Source organism: Mauremys reevesii, linkage group 18, assembly GCF_016161935.1.
Source record: "Mauremys reevesii isolate NIE-2019 linkage group 18, ASM1616193v1, whole genome shotgun sequence".
NCBI lineage: Eukaryota > Metazoa > Chordata > Testudines > Geoemydidae > Mauremys > Mauremys reevesii.
In genome coordinates, this window is record NC_052640.1 from 15,292,766 (window position 1) to 15,312,609 (window position 19,844).

The window sequence follows — 19,844 nt, forward strand, 5'->3', positions numbered from 1 at the left end:
TATAACTGTTGGAACCTGAATCCCTTTTGTAACCTCACCATCAGTTTTTTGAATCTGGATTTATCAGTTTGTGATGTCAGTTTTGCAGGAAAGCAGTGACACATGTGCACATGCTCTAAATCTATATCTTTATATCCACTATCTCTTTTGTTGATCCTCTTTTGAGGATTTCACTGTAGCAGTCCATACTAGTTGAGGAATTCATTTACTCCATTGTTCCAAGATAGATTGAGATGTTCTGAGGTATTAATTTTCTTTTAGTTAAAATGTATTTGAACAGAGCTGCTTAGTGCCTTAGTACCTATCATTCAGTTAATGTTCTGAGTCCTGGTGTTTTTAATCCCCTGTGCCTTGAAGGACTGAGAGGGAGCTTAGCTTTGGCACGTATAGTTGTCTTATTTAAGCAATTCTGAAGCAGTCTAAAAAGAATCCTGCATAGTTCTTTGCTAGTGCAAAGATTGATCACAGTGCAAATTTACAGGGTGTTGGAAGGACCTAAATGGTTGAGGATAAAAAGCAGGGGGACACAATGGGATCTCTGGGGTTCTGTCAGGAAGCTGGAGGGTTCCCATAGCCTGGGGAAGAAAAGAATTTGCTCTGATTTGCTTTGTAAGTAGGTTTTGGGTTAGCCAGTGAATAGCATTTGGGTAGTGGCTTAAACTGTTGTATGGAATTTGATTGTTAACTTTAAACTTTTTACAATAAACTCTAAAGAAAATTTATATAAAAAATTGAACTTCTGAACAGTTAGAGCTCACCTCTCAGCCTTCTGCAGAGAACATCCAGTACAGTTGTATTAGTAAGAGTAGTCACAGCTTATCTTGATACACACCAGAATTTATAGTTAGTAAGTGTTTAAGCCTCAATTTCTATGGTTGGCACAAGCTAAATTTCACACACAGCCATTCTGCTTGGTCTGAGAAGAATAGATCCATCTGTTCTGTTCCTAATTACCTCCTAAGTAGCAGTATTAACATTGGCTATAACAGCAATCTCCTGTTTGCCCTCTCCATTGTAGAAAACGTATGAGAAGCAGCCACCTGTGGGTAGGGGTTGATGAGAGTAAGAGGGAGAGAAATAAAACCACTTTTAAAATTATAATAAAATTTCTGCCATTTTCTCTCCTTTCAGATGTTGCTTATCTCTACGAATCCTTCAATGCAAAACAAGATGTAACTCAAGAACCAGTAGGTAAGTAAAACTATTAGTTCAAGACTAAAGAAAAGGAGATGAGTGGTTGTGACTAATTGTAGCCATTTTAAGAGAGCTTGATTCCTTCAAATCCTGTTAATTGACTCTGATGAAGCCATGACCTTTTGAGGTTGCCTATCAGAGAGATATTCTTTCCACTCCCGTTTCTGTTACAGAAGCTAATGTAGAAAATACGTGCCATCTGACCAAAGATACCTCACATATAGGAAGAAGTGATGATGGAACCCAAATTACCTCATCACCGCCAGCCACTCAGTCTTGCTATGAGGAACCACAGCCATCTACTTCTACATCTAACCTCTTTAATGCTTCTTCTACCTCTCTTATCGAGCGGGCATCTGCTGAGCAGGATAATCCTTCAACATCTGGTAAGGTGTTGTGTGCAGTGTTTGTAAGCTTGGTGCCTCAGGAATTATGACTTTTCTGTTGAATCCTAAGAAACGAATCTCTTACAGTGGAGGATAAAATGATGATTATCAAAATCCCTGCAAAAGTTCAAGTCAGAGCACCTGATTGGTAGTTAATTTAATAATTTGTTCCATAAGAAAATAATTAGGCTTAGTCCTAGTGGCTTGGAGAGGAAATTGTGAGAATTGTGTGTATTTAAGGACACAGACAATGCATTTCAATCATTAAGTGTTTTAATTTTGCAGCCTTCACCATCTTGGAACTTAGGTGCAGCTGTTGGGGATTTTTTTCCCTCACCAAGCTGGAGTGTAAACTTACTGAAACTATACAGATCACATCACAAAGCTAACCATAACTGAATATTTGCACGCATGGAGTCGCTCTCTGAGGAACCATTCTAATCCTCACTGTTGCTGCTGCCATTCACCAGTCCACTTTCTCCCATTCAGAGATTTTTAAGGTTAGAAGGGACCACATTGATCATTTAATCTGACAAATAGAACAAAAGACAATTATTTAGAAGATGTAAATGATGTTCCCAGAAGTGATCCCTAGTTCCTCTGGGGATCCTTTCCAGCTACCCACCTGCCACCCAGTTTAACCAAGTGAAAATCTACTCATGCTGTCATTCCAATTTACATGATCACTGCAGGCTGCCTCCTGACATTCAGTGTATCCTCAATCTTCCGTGCACCTATACTGCACTCTGTCTCATGACCTCGCTCCATCCCCAAATTGCTAAACGCTTCAAATACTGCAGCATTTTATTACAAATCTGGCCTTGCCTGCTCATACTGGCTCCTTCCTAAGAATTGTTCAAAATGTGCCTTAGCCTTGATGTACTCTGCATATTATTTGTGCTCCGCACAGACTCGCCAACCACTTCTGTGGTAGGCTGCATATGTAGAAAGGAGGTAGGCGGGCTGTGTGTGTGTGTGCATGTGAGAGAGAGAGAGAATAAAATCACTCCAAGACCAAATCTTTATTACTAAGTACTGGCCTGGAGCATATTTTTATGAATGAATTATAAGCACTTCCATTTAGATGGGGAGCGTTTACAGATTCTGTACCAGTTTCTTTACACATCCTCCAAATAATCAGGTAAATTGGGAAAACTAGGTCAGATGATATACCATATAATCGTGCAAACAATGCCAGTACACTTGTTGTTTGACATGGCCTTTTCTCATTCAGATAATGATTGAATTGGGATGGGCATGTGTCATGGGAAATATAGTTTTTCTACAGTGTTCCCTCTTTGTACATATCTGTTAATAATCTCTGCTTTCATTTTACAGGATCACAGTCCTCTATTTTCATTCCTGTGCCTGCTTTCCCCACTCTAGAACCTAGGTATCCTGGAGCATCAGATGAAGAACAAGGACAGCTGTATGCAAATAGTGAAACTTCTACTATCACTTCAAATATCATTGATAAAGAGAGAAATGAAAGTTCTACATCAGAGCCTCAAAGGGAAAAGGAGGAGGACTTGGAGCCTGCAAAGAAGAAAATAAAAGGAGGCTAGTATATTATAGTATAATGTGACATACGATGTAGTCTTCTATTTAATCTTTTGTTAAAATGATTTGAAAGAAGACTGACACTCTGTAATGTAATCACAAGCTTCTAATTACTTACATGGGTGGCTTGTTAATTTTTCACAGAATTCCATTTGGGTTAACTGAAACACAGGGATCTGAAATGACTTACCAGGGCTCAGTAGGCAGTTCAGTGGTTCAGTCTAGATTAGAATCCAAGACTCTAACTATATCTTATGAAAGTTTAAGAGCATTATTACTTTTTCCTCTGTGAAATGAGTCCAAAATGCACCCCTATAACCTAGAAGGGCTTTAAAGGATTTGTTTAAATGGTATATAAAACCTTGTTCAGAACACAATAGGTATTGCAATCTGGTTTTTAAAAACCCATGCCCTCAGGCTTCTATTACATGAGGGCAAATATGTTTACTTTTCACAAAGTATGCCTTAAAGGGACCAAATATTTCTGATTTTAGACCTGCTCCAGGCTTCCTGCTATTCTGTTGCTGGCTCAGTGAAAATAATGGCCGTGACTGTAAGACTGTGCAGAGATCAGTCTGCAAAGCAAGGACATCAGCTTTGTGACAACACTAGTGATGGAAGCAGATACGAATCATAATGCTTAGCTTTTTGGCTTAATTAACATTAACTAGGAAGGCTCTGACATCCATGGTCAATTTCATGTATTGTTATAACACTGAGATATGTCTTCTCTGCAGATGAGAATACTAGTCCATATCTTCAGATGACAGCTCCAAATCAATGTATAATTAAAGCTGGATCTGAAGGTGCAAAAACAACAAATGTGAAACCAGACAAAATGGAAGAAACACTCACTTGCATTATCTGCCAGGAATTGCTGCATGACTGTGTCAGGTACCTATAGTTAAAAAGAAGCTTCTGTAATTACATGGGAGTTAATACAGAGAATGCAATAACTGCTGTTTGGGGTAGTGGGGGTTTGTTTGGCTTTTTTAAACTATTATTTTCTCTTGAGGGTTGGTAAGATTTTCTCTTTTTATGGAGTGTATTTACCAGGGTTTCAACATGTACACTTCCCCCACCGTACAGTATTGAACAATTAGCTAGCTGCTTTAGGCTGGGACTTTCAAAGAAGCTTAAATGGTAGGAGTGTTCACCATCCTACAAAGCCTTGGGCATAGACCACAGTCAGAGGCATGATACAGGATTTAATGGACCATTGAGTCAATCTGGTATAGCAAATCTCATGATGAATTCTAGTTCACTTGGCCAGTGGACGGTGAAACAAGGCTCTGACTCTTCTTTAATCAACATTACCATTTTCTCCCACTAGACTGAAGTGAAGTGGAATGTATCAGGTAGCTTAGCCAGAAAAGCAGATCAAACTGAACATGAGATGCCAGTTGAAGTGTATGATTTTAATGGATGCTTTCCCATCGTCATATGGGAAAGGTGAGCATCTTTGCCTCAAGCATATATTTGGAAAAGACTCAAAATTATAGGGGATTATAAGTAATTGAACTATTTTATTAAAATTAATTTTAAAAATACCTTCTTCAGTAATCTAGCACCTTTGATTAATAGCACAGCAGTCTGGGAAGTGTGGATGAAGAGAGTAGAGTGATTCCAGCTCCAGTCTATATTAAATCCTTGGTCTCTGACAAGACCTACAATAATATGATGCTAATTGTGAATGTGGGTTACTTTATATTGTAGACATGCTTTCTACAATCTACTAAATCCTGAGATTATCCACTAATTTCCAATAGACTGCTAAACATCCATCATCTGATTGGTAACGGAAATGTGGTCACCAGTTCAACTCTCCTGTGTAGTCCTGGCCCCTTGTGAAACAGATCTTCACTGTAGAAAAAGTAGTGGAAAAACAGACTTCCATTTCTTGATTATCTAAACAGATATCAAAGGACCATGCTTTTTAAATACTTCTGTATTTAAAGCTTATGTAAAAGGCCTGTTTTGAGTCTTGGGATTTCTCATTGTCCCTGTGATGTAAACCTGTTTGTGTTTCCAGCTTGCAGCCCTGCATGCACACCTTCTGTGCTGCCTGCTACTCAGGGTGGATGGAACGGTCTTCTCTCTGTCCAACTTGCCGTTGTCCAGTTGAACGTATCTGTAAGAACCATATACTGAATAACTTGGTTGAAGCCTATCTAATCCAGCATCCAGGCAAGTTGGAAGTGTATTTAATATACTTACATCTACAGCATGTTTCAGATATTAAGTGTGAAATAGGTGTATAAACAGAGAAAAAGATCTTTAGCCATAAAACCCTTCTGTGCCTATCTTACTATTTTGCCTGTTGCTCTCACGTTGCCATAAGAGAAAAAGAACCAACAGCCAGTTAGTATGTCAGAATAAAGTGTAATCCTCAAATACCTGAGAATTGAAAGCAATTTATTACAGGAACCTTTTTATAATACTAGACCTGAAGGCACTTAACAAATGTTAAAGGTGTTGTGAAGCTAAATTCATTATGAGAGGGAGGGAGGTATTGTCAAAGAGAGGCACTGAGAGATGAGGCTTCTTGAAGTTAGATATTTTTGAAAAAACAAGATTTGAATTTAATTGTCTAACTTTAAGCACCCACTCCTGAAAATTTCATCCTAACTGACTTACCCAAGGTCAGACACTGCTATTGGCAGAGCTGGAACTAGAATTATGAATTCCGGGCTTCAGTCTTGTGCTTGTGACTTTATAAAATGTCAGATACATGAGCATTACATAGCTACAAATACTGTAGTCACATATTCATAAATACTGGGTACATTGTTTAAAAACTTGCAAGGTGATGGAGATGATTTTGCTCTGGAGTAGTTGATTTGATGATTTACAGCTATCTCTTTCTTCACGTTCATATTTGTGTTTCTTTTGCAGATAAGTGTCGTAATGAAGAGGATGTACGTAGTATGGATGCCAGAAACAAAATCACTCAAGACATGCTGCAGCCTAAGGTGCGAAGGTCATTTTCAGATGAAGAAGGAAGTTCTGAGGATCTGCTGGAACTGTCGGATGTAGATAGTGAATCCTCAGATATCAGGTATGTGCATTGGCTTAGCTTTGTTTGGGTCTGAGTGTTGGCAGTCTCAAACTAGGCTAGAGCACTGTGTTAGCTGCAGCCATTTGCAAAACTGGGGTTTAATCTTTATTGCGTCCCTCATTTTTGAAGCCCTGTCAGTATGTTTTCATGATCCTTGTCAGGGTTCGGTTTTGATTTAATTTTGTTTTCAAGGTCAGTTTTAGAAGCTCTATAATAATCTCAAAACCGATAGATAAAGTGCTATTTATAAAGGAAACAGGGAGCTGATCCAGGTCTTGGCACAAGCTAAAGTAGCCCAAGATCCCCAGTGTACAGCTCCAGCCGTGCTGCCTTCTGCCCCGGCATTCCCTCTCCACCAGAGGTCCAGTAGTGGGTGGTGTTGAGCAGCAAGCGCTTTCCTGAAGGATTGCCAGATACGAGGAGGATTCCCAGCTGGTTGGCTAAGCCAAGTTTCTGGTGCCAAGGGGATGGAGTGGAACAGAATGGTGGATCTGGCCCTAAATCACAACATACTGTTGTAACTTTTTGTCCTCCTTTCCCCCCCATCCTACGCCTTCTTGGATTGGAAGCCAAGGCAAGCATTGTATCATTTGTAGATCTTGGAAAGCTTCCAGCTCACTTGTGGGCTCAGTGTAAAGAACAACAATCTAGGGCTACTTGCACTCACTTCTGGAACTAAAAAACTTTAAATGCTTCTGAAATAATTGTCTTTTTATTTTACCCTTTCTACTTTGAAAGGAACTAGGAGTTCAGTACTTAGCTTCATGTGATTTGTGTTGCTGAACTCGTAAGCTTCCATATCCAGATTTTATCTACTGGGCTTAGTCTAACACTTTATAAAACCAGAAACAAATAGCTAGTTGAATCCACTCTGGAAACTATACATATAAAATCCAGTAACCTGATTGTGCCTTTCAGTCAGCCTTATATAGTGTGCAGACAGTGCCCAGGATATCGGCGACACTCCATTCCGCCACTTCCTTGCCCAGGCCAAGAGGGGGAAGCAGGAGGATTACAAGCGTTGGGAGATGCACCATCGACGTCTGCCAACTTTCCTGCAAGTCAGTGTGATGAAAAGCTTGTTGTTAACATGGTATTGGGACACTAAGAAACACATGTCACTTATGAGGAAAGAACACTTTCTTGAGGTGTTGTGAAAGTCAGCATGTTCCCTAGAGTCTTGAGATGTGAAGATGACTTTCCTGGGTTACTGGGGGATAAGTCATGCCTTTCCTATTTATTTAACAAATACTATGTGCTCTATATTTAAATAGCTATACATTATAGCTGAGTGGAACCATTTTCTGTCACCTTTGTGGGAGTATAGAATAATCTATCTTTGTGAATTTCAGCAAAGCGCAAACCCCTACTACAAAAGCAAATTTACAACACTCCATTTTGGAGTTATCAGTGGCGTAGTTTCAAAAGCTTACAGGATTTGTAGTGCTTACAGGGTGAGTGTAGATGATTCTACTCAGGGTAGTAAGTAATCCACTAACTACTAGGGTTTAGTTGGATTTCCCAGGGAGGGGAATAAGTTGTAGAACATCAACTGATGAGGGTCATCTGAAATAATTGTTCTCCATTCTTCATCTTGTGGGTTGACAGTCTTGATTTTGCTGGATAAAATTGAAGGTTCATCAAAATCAAAGTGGTATCAAAAGGTTGTCAAGCTTTTTCTCCTGCTGTTTCAAAGCTGATTGAAAAAATCATTCATTGGCTTTGACTTGTCAACTCTAGAGTCTGCATGTATATGTGTGATGAGAGAGATATGTACTCAAATGTACAAGCAGAAAACTAGAGAGAGAACTTAACAGCTGTATTGCCCAAAATACACTGTTTAGGAGCAATTGGTTCTTTTATTTTCTTAAGCTATTTCCCTGTATTAATAAAAGTCTTGTAGTTTAATACTGTAAAAAGGTATATTGTTTAGAAGCCTTAACACCAATTTCCCTATTTTTCTGTATAGCCTTCTAAAAACTTCAGCGATATTGCTTAAGTATCAAGTTCCTCTGCTCTTTGGATGCTGATGTGTGTGTCTAACACTCATTGGTACTGTGGTTCCATATTTAATTCTTTGGGGTTTCATTTCTTTCAATCTAGCTGTCCAGGAGTATGTTTGTCCTTCTCAAGGAAGTCATGTAATATGCACGTGCTGTTTTCAACCAATGCCAGACCGAAGAGCAGAGCGTGAACAGAATCCCAATATTGCCCCTCAGCAATGTGAGTAAACTTTATTATCCTAAAAACAAATTTAATTCTTATTGCTAATCCTAGGTCTATTTGAAAGACATTCTAACTATATCAGATCATGTGCTGTTACAAGAGAGGGTCTTCCTGCTTCTGTGGGGTTTAATTAAGGGAGGGAGGTTGTTCTCCTATATCTCTACTCTAAGCACAATTAATGCAAATTGTTTTGAAATATATTAGCATTTTTCAACAATAGTGTGGATGGAAAGACTTGTGTATCTTCGTTGTTATAGTGATACAGCAAAATGCATTAGCTGACTGATTTTTTTTTTTTTTTTTTTGTATTGTAACATATAGCCCCCATTTATGTCAGGTTAGTTGTACAGCGGAGCAGTGTTTTGTGTAAAGCCCTATGAGCTTTGGGTTGTTACGCTGCTTTGTAAGACCAATATACCCAGACAGTGGTGACTGCCTTGGGTTGATCGTGGCTTTTCTTTGTGTTCACAGGCACAGTTTGTCTACAGCCGTTCTGTCACTTGTACTGGGGCTGCACTCGGATGGCATGTTTTGGCTGCTTGGCACCATTCTGTGGTATGGCAGTAGCTGTATCAGCTATAGTCACTTTGCAAACAATAGTGTCTCGGTTACTTGGATTTTACCAAGCTTAATTTTCTAATATAAATGTAATGTTGTAGTTCAGATTAGGCTTTAGCTCAGTCACAGTCATGGCACAGAAAAAGAGAGGGGATCTATGTTGTCATGTTCCAAATACATGTAATTCTTTAAATGTATAATCCTTAGCTTTGACATGCTTTAACACTTTAATATCAGATCAAGCTAGCAAATTACTTTTGCGACTATAAATAGCAGCTTGGATATTAAAGAGAATCTTGCAACATTTCAGACTAAGGAGAAAAACATACAAATCAACATAAGAACATAGAGAGCCAGATCTTAAAATGGTAGAGAAGACACCCACTTCAAAAACTTTTAGACTATACCTTTAAAATGGGTAGTAGAAGTCACAATTAATGGGTTATTGTATTGTTAATTGGTATTGAGCAACAGTGGCTCCTGTGGACTGTAATGAGTAGTGAGCTGCTTAGTACCTAATCTTGGATCAGTTCCTAAAGTTGGGATGTTACATGATATGCTTCAATATGTGTTTGCATAAACTCATATACTGTGTTCATAAAAGTCCATCTTTGTTACAGAATAAGAAAAACTTATTTAGAAATTTCAAAACAAAGATAATTTCTCCTCTTCTTAACAGAAATAAATCTTGGTGACAAGTGTTTAGATGGAATCCTAAACAACAACCATTATGAGTCGGATATTCTAAAGGTATGTTTAAAAATCATTATATGTTGGATATGAGCAAGAGAACATGTAACACTGAGACTGTGACATACCAGGTGTTTAAAGCAAGAAATCCAGAAGGAGACACTCTTCTCCTTTATCCATCCCATTGTGTGTAGGTCCAGCAGCAATTGAGTGATGTTTGTTCATTCACTGTCTGGAGATGCAGGTAGTGTCGAGGCACAACTAACATTATCTTTAACTCAGATTCCATGAGTTATATTTTGTCTTGCATTTAATCACTCCATCCTCACCCCCAAACTCAGTGTCACTTTAACACCATTAGCCTAATCCATTAACTCTCACTCAGGCAAATATTCTTTTCAAAGACAAAGTGAGTTTAGAAGAGTGAATAAAGACATCGGGAATGTGTTCAGTCTTTCATGTTGGTACATCTCTTTGAGGAGAGTGCAGGAGAAGACACAATGGACAGTAACTGCTCTGAGCTGTTAATGAGTCAGGCTTCTACTGTGTATAATAATACCTTGCTCTGATGTAGTGTGATAGTTTCCCCATCTGTGAAATGGGAATACTAAGATGAAGTGGCTTTCTCAAAGTCACCCAGCAGGCCAGTGGCATGAAATAATATACATGCTTAGATTGTGTATAAATACATATTTAAGGATTTAGATATAGAATGTTCACCCAGTAGAGTGTAATTACTATATAGTGTGTGTTTATGTATACGTACCTATACACACACACACACACACACAGGGATTTTATATTGTGATCTGTCAAGCCTAGAGTGCACTCAGTTCCTGGATGATGAATTGTAATGGATTTTGGCTCTGTGTGTCTCTGGGGGATCTGCTCTGCACCAGCACTAAACTGATGTTACTATACATCCTTTCTGTAAGGGTGAGGCAAAGGTGTTCAATAGCAATGTTGCATGTGGTAATCTTTACAATAGGGCTGTGTCCTGGCTGGCAGTTTTAGGTGTGCCACCAGTGGGTCTCTGAAAGGCAAACTAAATAGTTTTTTAGCTTTCAGCAGAGCCGACCAAGTGTAAAACTTACCTCACTGAGCAAATGGCCAGCTGGAAGTATTGTATTTATTTCTGGGTCATCTTTTAGCCATTTCAATTTCTGTGCAAGAGGAAGTGTAGAGATTTGAACTAGAATTCCCTCCAAGCTCTCCTGAGCACTCCCCTCCCCCTGCTCTTTCTCCCCAAAATAAGCTGAAAAATCACTTTTCCATAATCATGGAGATTCATTTCTCCAACTTGCACTTCTGGTGCAGGTGTGGCAATGATTAAACGCCGTAGAAATCACGTTGAAATTAAATGACTAAAAGACACCTTCTGGAATTCAGATGCACCTAGCAAACAGGTGTTACAGCTTTATACATATCAATGATGACTTGCTAAGAAAACCGGTTCCCAAGGTCTATAAAAAGTGTAATGTCCAAAAGATTAATAATGGAAAAAAATCTGCAAAGAAAATTAGGCTTATTAAATTTTTTTCCTCCATTCGAGTTAATTTTAACTTCAAGTATATGCCAAATATTATGTACCTGAGCATGATCCATGTTGTCTTTAGTTAAGGACATTGGGTAAAATCCTGGCCCCATTGAAGTCAATGGAAGTTTTGCCATTGACTCTAATGGACCAGGACCTCGCCTAGCATGATTAGGCTTCAATCCTGTGAAGTTTTACACACACGCTTACTTGCAGTGGGACTACTTGAATGCTTAAAGCTAAATACCTACATTAGTATTTGCGGGAGAAGGGTCATGGTGAACAAAGAGTATTGACTTTAAGTATCAGTGATCTGACAATGGTAATATTGGTAGTCAGGTTAAAGAAATATCAATAATTTGGATTAAAAATATAAAATGAAATGCATTTTGAAAACCTATTTAGACTTACATTTTTGTTACATTGATATCTCTTAGCCTCTTCTAAATACACATTTTAAAATTCCATGTTTCAGGATTACCTGGCATCCAGGGGTTTTACATGGAAAAATATGTTAAATGAAAGTCTCTTAGCTCTTCAAAGGGAAGTTTTTATGCTGTCAGGTAAGTCTCTTCGTTCTTATGTTTATTTTGAGTGGCATGCATTTCAATAAGTAATAGTGGATTGTGCTAAACCTATCCTGCTTTCCTAAGCTGTCTGTGTACATGCTCAGAGCGGTCACTGCATTTTTTTGAGACATTAGATTAAATGAGACTTAAGTTAATGCTGTGTACAAACTGGCTTGTTCTCCAGATTACAGAATTACTGGGAACACAGTGCTTTGTTATTGTTGTGGCCTCCGCAGCTTCCGAGAGCTCGCCTACCAGTATAGGCAGAATATTCCTGCTGCTGAATTGCCAGGTGAGGAATGGGGAAAAATTAATTTGGTCCGTGACTGTGCAGGCCTGGGAACTCAGGGTATGTCTACGCTACCCGCCGGATTGGCGGGTAGTGATCGATCTATCGGGGATCGATTTATCGCATCTAGTGTAGACACGGATAAATCGATCCCCGATCGCTCTGCCGTCGACTCCGGAACTCCACCACGGCGAGAGGTGGAAGCGGAGTTGATGGGGGAGAGGCGGCCATCAATCCTGCACCGTGAGGAAGCGAAGTAAGTGATTCTAAGTCAATCTAAGATACTTCAGCTACGCTATTCTCGTAGCTGAAGTTGCGTATCTTAGATCGATTTTTCCCCTCCCCCCACAGTGTAGACCAGGCCTCTGAGTCGAACCTCTTTCAGTTAAATGGATCCTCCCATGCAGGTCCTTACACCTAGGTGTAGTCCTGTTGCAGGCAGTCGGTGGTTCCCTTTGCAAGAGTGAGGTCTTACATTGGTTGCCTTACTCATGAGCTGTTGTAAAGCTTGTGTGTTACCAGTTCAAAGAGCGGCTAGTGCCAAAACCTTCATAGGGGATTCTTTGCCTCCAATATGGCTTGTTGTTTTTTAAAATTTTAAATATTTATGAGGACAAAAGTGCATACTAAAACACTTCAGAAGTAAAGCATAATATATAAGAACAACTAGCTGTTGACTTTAATTTAGCTATCATAAATTCTTTGCACATTTAAATGCAAATCAGGTGCTGATATTTTCTGAATGATATCTGACTATATTGTCAGATATCCATGTCGTTAGTTGGTTACAAGAATTCATCCCAACATGCATTCTAAAACTGCTGAGCAGTATAGAGCTTCATTAGAAGATAGTAAGAGCAATTGTATCTCCTTCAATTCCAGTGTGTCCACAGTCCGTTGGGGGCAGATGAGCCCTTCCATTAATCTACTTTTAACTCAGTTATGCACTGCAACTCTTTTTTTTCCAAACAGTCCTTGTTGTTAGCAACAGCTTCTCCACTCAATTACCTGCTAAGTATGCTGCTGCGAGTTTCAACACAGCATGGGGCAGACGGGCCAGCCTAGTATGTTTTTAATTTTTATAAGTAACATTTTATCTGCTTAGGGAGGCATGTTTGACTACTCAGCTTTACATTCATTATAGCTGCGCCAAAACTACAGAAACAAAAATAATCACAACATATTTTTCTCAAATTCTGTTTTGAAGTATATCTAAACTGTAACTGGTGCATGATGTCTTATGTATTTAAGGCCCGATCCTGTTTCCACTGAAGTCAGTGGCAAAACTCCAAGTGGCTTCAGTGGTGCAGGATCAAGTCATTATGCAGAGGGCTGGTTCATGTTTGCCCCCAGTGCATGATGGGTTTTTCTGTGCTTCAATATGTATTTTGTAAAAATGACAGGAAACTGATATTACTTAAAGCAGTTTCTTGCAAGAGGTCTTTTCTGTCCCCAGCAACACCTAAGCAAAGCCATTTACTGCAGTGGATCCTAATGTATTTCAGCTACATTGACTTTTGTCATCTGCTACACCTTTATTCATTACTTTATGGTGGTTTATTTTATAGTGACTGTCACATCACGTCCTGATTGTTACTGGGGGCGCAATTGCCGGACTCAGGTTAAAGCACACCATGCTATGTGAGTTGGTGGTTTTTTTTGTTTTTGTTTTTAAGCTTGAACTTAAAACTATCAAAAAATCAGGCATAAGGAAACAGGTCAGACAAGCACCTGTGATCTGAAATAGCCAAGTTTGGCACACTTTTGATCCTGACTCCCCAAGCCTAGTCATCACTTCCCACTGAAGCAGACTTTCTAAGTTCTTTGTGCCTGGGCTCTCCTCAGATGCACTGCATAAACCCTGTTCTGGTCCCTATTTTGAAGTGCCATGGGATTCCAAGGATACTGGGATGCATCTGAGGACAAGATTACTCTTGTTGAAAGTGGTTATCTGACATCTCCCTGTTCGAAACCGGTTGAGAACCTGTAGCTTTAGGAGTCTGATGTGGCCTGCCATTCCTTGTCGCCAGTGTGGTTCCAAGAGTTTCTTTCCCTGGATTTGTTCAGCTTGGGCTCCTGGTGAAAATAAAGAATTAAGCTTGAAGAAAGGAGGAAGATCCTTCGCTTGTCAAGTGTATATCAGTTCTAGGGAGTATAGACTCCAAATCCACGTGTGAAAGACAGACCTATGCAGCTGCCAGTGGGCAGGGACGGCTGTAGGTATTTTGCCGCCCCAAGCACGGCAGGCAGGCTGCTTTTGGCGGCTTGCCTGCGGGAGGTCCCTGGTCCCGCAGATTCGGCGGCAGCCTGCGGGAGGTCCGCTGAAGCCGTGGGACCATCGGACCCTCCGCAGGCATGCCACCGAAGGCAACTGGCAGAGCACCCCCTGCGACTTGCCGCCCCAGGCACGCGCTTGGTGTGCTGGTGCCTGGAGCCGCCCCTGCCAATGGGTGATTTACATAAGACTGCATGTGTGATATATTTTAAAAGAAGGGTTTGATTCCTTTAAATCCTAGTCAGCTGGGTGGGAATTTCTTGGTTATATCTTCTTTTTGTTAGAAAAAGAGACTCCAGTTAGTTAGTGGAGGACAGTCTCAGGCTTCTCAAGGTACGTGATCATGCACGAGAACTAACTAGAAGTTCTATCTATAGAATTAAAAAGATCTTTTTCCCCACAAAGGGCTGGATTCAGACCCAGCGTAAACCCATCTAGCTCCACTATATTCAGAGGAGTTGCATTCACTCCAAGCCTAAATTTGGCCAAAAGTTAAAGGATTTAACAGCTTGCTTAGCTCAGAATTGATTTGCTCCATTAAGCAGGGTGAGGGTAGGCAGAAATACTGTTCCTCACTTTATGAATAATGATCCATGTTCTCAGTTCCTAAAGAGGAGCTGTCACTTTCCCTCTATTGAGAGATTGCTTTAATGAGCAGAAGGTCCTGCTCTATCTACCTAATTCTCTGAGAAGACTATGCAGTTATCATAATTTTCCTTTAATTCAGACTGCTGTGGTCTGAAAATCATCCATCTGTGCAGCTTATACAGCCAAATCATTAGAAAGATATTAAAAATATTCATCCGCCAATGTCTTCCAAGGGTAAAGATTTTTCAGAATAAACCCACAAACTAATTTTCTTTCTCTTTCTCATAGATTTAGTTTAGGTGCTTTGATGTACATCTGCGAGAGTTATCTGTAGCACTGGGCTGCATTGTTGTTGCTAGGGGGCATTTTGACGCGCTTGGGAGCTGATTCAGTGTCAAAACAACTGCCAAACTTTCCTATTCAGATTGAAGTTGGGTTTTTTGGAATTGAAGAAAGTTTTAGTGATAATTCAGTGCTCTTTCTTCAAGCATTATCTGTACACAGAACTTTGGACAAGCTCCTAGTTCCAGAAACCCATGAAACAAAACAGTCCTGAGACACCACTTTTACATCATACATCACCTTCTGCATGAGGCAGAGCTAGTCTGCTAACTGGTGTGGGTTTAAGACCAGATTCTTATTAAATAAGAGGGCTGAGAGCCTCAGGCCTTCTACACCATCTCCTGCAAACATCTACATGCTCAACTCTCAACTTGTGCTTTAAATACATGTTGGGGCACTGAACCCATCAGAGAGAACACAAGAACAGACAAGAACTTGACACTAAGAAAGTAGTACATTTCTAGAATTCTGTGTTGCCTGTCTAATCCAGGATGATCAGTATGCCACTTCCATGGAACCCAAGTCACTTGGGAAGAGGCATCCTTCCTCCCCAAAGTGGGAAAGTTTTCCACTCTCCTTTATTTCCAGAAAGAGATTCCAAACTCATCTTGGATCTCAGAAATCAAAGAATGTGTATGTTGAAATTTATTTATTAGCCAGGTTAATATGTCCTGAAGATTGGCTAACAACTTCAGTTCCCAGTGAGACTCCTAATGCTGACTGCTGAAAATGACCACTGTCTGTCAGGGCAAGATTACTTCTGTTAATATGTCCTGTCTTAATTGACTCCTGGATTTAAAGTATGTGGTGATAGAGAGGAATGCAGTTAACAGGTTTTCAGAGTTCATAATGTAATTAACAGTTGTTGGGTAGTAGAAATACTGAGAAATCTATTATGAAAAACTTTATGGAGGATAGGATTCAGCCTAAAATAACAGGCCTCAATGTCTTCAGGTTCTGATAGCATTAACATGTATATGTGCTGTTCTGAACTTTTGTTTGACTTTAAAATATTCTAAAGCAGGTTTGACTCTTTCATGGTGGTGTACTTCTGAGAGCAATTTTAAACGTTTTTTATTTTTATTTCAGGAAATTTAATCACATTTGTGAACAAACACGTTTCAAGAACTGAACTTTCTGAAATTGAAGCTGTCTGAATATTTGTAGTCTTTAGAAAGAGGATGGAAGCCCGAAATACTGATCACATAGGAAATGTTTTCAGGGGATTTTCATTATTCCCTCACAGCAGGGAGTCAATAACTTTTTCATCAGGTACTCTGGTGTGACCTTTTTAATTTGTAGAGTTTAACAGTTATATATGAGTAAGTGAGAACCTTTTGAAAGAAAATCTGACAAGCATTGCATTCCATCCTCATTATTACAGTGTTACTATTTCACTATACTTAAATCACGTAATAGCAGCGATACATTGGAGGACCTAAGAGTAATCAGTAAGGAGTGTATTTGCACTAAATGTGTCTGAAAATAAGAGAAACCTTTAGATTAAAATGGAAATGCTCTGTACTGGTAACTTAATATCAAAGGAGGAAACTCAACACGTTCAGACTTGTCCACTGCTATCTTGTCATTAGAATTGCAGTTGGGTTGGAAATCTATTAAAGTTCACTTCACAAAACAGGAAGGTGATCTGGTATATGTTCATCAGAATGGTTTTTTGTTAATTTTTTTCCCTATTCATTAAACAAAGAACAGCTTCAGCTTACAGCTCCAGATCAGAACAGTGCTGTGCAGGAACGCTATAAAGGAAAACATTTTTTTTAGTTTAGTAATATTGATTTTTTTTACCATTAGAATTAAATAACTCAAACAGTTGCACAAATATTTACAAATCAGACTCAAATTTGGGATAGTAATTGCTTATGAACAAGCTTCTTATTTTAATAACTGTTTAGCAATTTTATATTAAACTAAACCATTATTGACATAGAGCAGACAGTAAGACAAGTTGGTGCAATTTTTTAAATGTATTTTTTGGTGTGATGTACGTTAGCGAGGCATGTAGTTTTTATCTTGCAGCTGTGCTCTAGTGTGTGCACATCGGTAAAAGCGTAGAAAAGCTGCCACTTCAACAGAATATAACAGATTTACAAGAAAGAACAAATGTTACCTACGGAAAGGTCTACCACAGATGTACTTTAGCAATATGGAGAAATTCTTTTGATGTGGGGGAGATTTTAAGGAGGACATTGGTGTCTCTAACATTTTGACTATGTAGACTTAATTTTTCACTCATCTATTTTTTGCTTAATTATGTTCAGAACATTTCCTGAGCATCATAAAAATGTGATGTAGTCATAAATATTTCCTAGTCGTCTGGCAACTAATGTTCACATGCTGCACTTGGACCAGCTCTTCATAAGTATCATACCCAGGAGAGCAAAGTAGAATGGGAAGAAAGAGTACAAAGTTACCTCTGTATATATCATGTTTTAGGTATGCCTTATTTTGCAAGCAAGATTTATACTTCAACATAAAAAAATACACTCTGTGCTATGTGTTATAGTGCAGCACAGGATGATGTAGCACATTATATCTGTTTGTCAATTAATTAAAAAAGTACAATACTGCACATGTTAATATAAATGCTAATTAAAAATGGATTTCTGTTCATATTTTAATTTTAAAAGTAGATGCAGCAGTGATGGGCCTGTTGGTAATATCCATAATGCTGTTAAAAGTACACTTGGGTGTGGACTTCTCTTCCTAATCTCTGGGCATTTCCTCCTGTGAGTAGGGTTGAAATCAGATCTGGAATAATACTTGAAACTTGTTAACAAAACTTTGTCTACCTTTTACTATTACTAACAACGTTCTGTTGCATCTGTATTCATATTTTATGTTTAGAAAGATTGATTTTTTCTTAATGGTTATTATATCTTCTCAGGACAGCCATTCCCAGCTGTTTGGTCTCAATTTCAACTCTGGCTGTGCATGTAAGCAAATGGCATGTATTTGTGGAAAGAGAGCCTTTGCACATTACATATAGAAATGTGCTTTGCATTCTCACTCACTACTTTCCATGCCCCACATTGGCTTTTAGCATAGACTTGTCACTATGCTAATGTTCAAGTCCCAAATGTGCTGAATTTTTTGTGGATTAAGAATAACGTCTACAACCCTATGTACAACTTCTTTTGCACCTGCACAAGCTGTTGGGACGTATGTGACATATTAAAAATCTGCAACAATCTCAAGTACTTGACATCCAAGCTACCTGTATAGTAGAGGTTCCTTATATACCTTTTATGTACCCCTCTCTTCCCCCCTCCCCAATAGAGAATAAATATGCCTTTCTATGCATAGGGGGTTGAAGTAGTGCAATGGAATGAGAAGTTTTTTGTGATTATATTGTACTTGGAAGAGCTGAGAGATTAACTTGCAAATGGGGAAGGTGAATGAATCCTGATCTTTATATGCTCTTAAGTAACTAAGAGCATCTGTCATGGGTATTACATACTCTTATACATTAGTCCTTTTAAAATGTATGGTTGCCAGGTGATATTTAGATAATGTGATAACTGTATAAACTATACTTGGTGTAATTGTTTAAATACTGTAAAGGTGCACCATATTTTTAACCTGTCTAAAGCATACCTCCACCCTCTTTATAAGAGACATTTGGGAGCTGAGCATGGAACCTTGTAGAATAGATGTTGTAAAAACAAGAGTGATTATGATAGGGTTTAATGTAGTGGTGAATAAGATACAGTCTCCTTCTGTGAGAAGGTTATTTTATAAAGAAGGTGGAATGCAGTTCTTCCAATTCTTTTTGTGATTACCTGGACTAAAAAGTTATTAAAAAAAATTACCCACTGAAGCTGTCTGTTTCCATTTCATCTGTGCTGTTCAATCTCTCCTCACCACAATCTGTGCATAGATGATATTGCACACATCACCTTCTAACGTTCAGTCATATTGCTCATCATTTGAAAGTTATTGAGTTTTTACAGCAAGATACCAGACTTAAACTCTTGATAACTGAGATGAAGGTATTACCTGGAGAGAGTCCTTGTATGTGGCATGTGAGAGATCTGGCTTAGCCTCCCTTACATACCTGTCAAGATAAATTTGCAAAGGATCTCCAATCTCTCTGCAGGATTTATAACAAATGAGCTGCACTTCAACTGAGTTCCATTGTACTTGAAAGTAACCACGCAGACATAACTCTTGTTTTAAATAAGAAAAATTCTATACAAGGGACAGGAGCAAAGAGTTTTACTTCCTTTTGTAGAACTGGATTTTCTTCTAACTTTGTGCAAGTGTATCTAGATACTGTGATCACTGTCATTCTAAAACTGCTGACAGTACTAGAATAAGATTTAACAGCGGGCTACAGAAAATGAATATTGCAGCGTTAAAAGCCAGTCTAGATAGTCTAGTTTATATGTACACATGAAAAGATTCTGAATGGCTACTACAGATGGAGAAGTTAAGTCTGCTGTAGAAAGTTGCATACTTACCAAGTTGGAAAAACTTTTTTTCATACCAGACTTCATTTGACTATTTGATGAAAATAGTAAAGCCAGTCAAACTTGTTATAGTTTCAAGTTTTTA

At 38.9% G+C, this 19,844-nt stretch overlaps 1 protein-coding gene across 13 annotated transcripts in view; it reads left to right on the forward strand.

Annotated features, from left to right (window-relative positions):
• CHFR (checkpoint with forkhead and ring finger domains) overlaps positions 1–19,107 on the forward strand; it is a 41,730-nt gene extending 22,623 nt beyond the window's left edge. For 9 of the 13 annotated variants that reach the window (XM_039504505.1, XM_039504510.1, XM_039504504.1 and 6 more), the window contains 14 exons: positions 1,132–1,191; positions 1,368–1,580; positions 2,919–3,140; positions 3,878–4,034; positions 5,173–5,327; positions 6,036–6,198; positions 7,117–7,259; positions 8,302–8,421; positions 8,896–8,979; positions 9,662–9,732; positions 11,682–11,769; positions 11,960–12,067; positions 13,633–13,705; positions 16,359–19,107. In XM_039504505.1, the coding sequence (XP_039360439.1) occupies positions 1,132–1,191; positions 1,368–1,580; positions 2,919–3,140; positions 3,878–4,034; positions 5,173–5,327; positions 6,036–6,198; positions 7,117–7,259; positions 8,302–8,421; positions 8,896–8,979; positions 9,662–9,732; positions 11,682–11,769; positions 11,960–12,067; positions 13,633–13,705; positions 16,359–16,401 (1,700 nt within the window). In that variant the 3' untranslated portion in view covers positions 16,402–19,107. The remainder of the gene's footprint in view (positions 1–1,131; positions 1,192–1,367; positions 1,581–2,918; positions 3,141–3,877; positions 4,035–5,172; positions 5,328–6,035; positions 6,199–7,116; positions 7,260–8,301; positions 8,422–8,895; positions 8,980–9,661; positions 9,733–11,681; positions 11,770–11,959; positions 12,068–13,632; positions 13,706–16,358) is intronic. The other 4 variants (XM_039504513.1, XM_039504515.1, XM_039504514.1 and 1 more) reach the window with 4 other exon arrangements.
• The last annotated feature ends 737 nt before the right edge of the window (positions 19,108–19,844 follow it).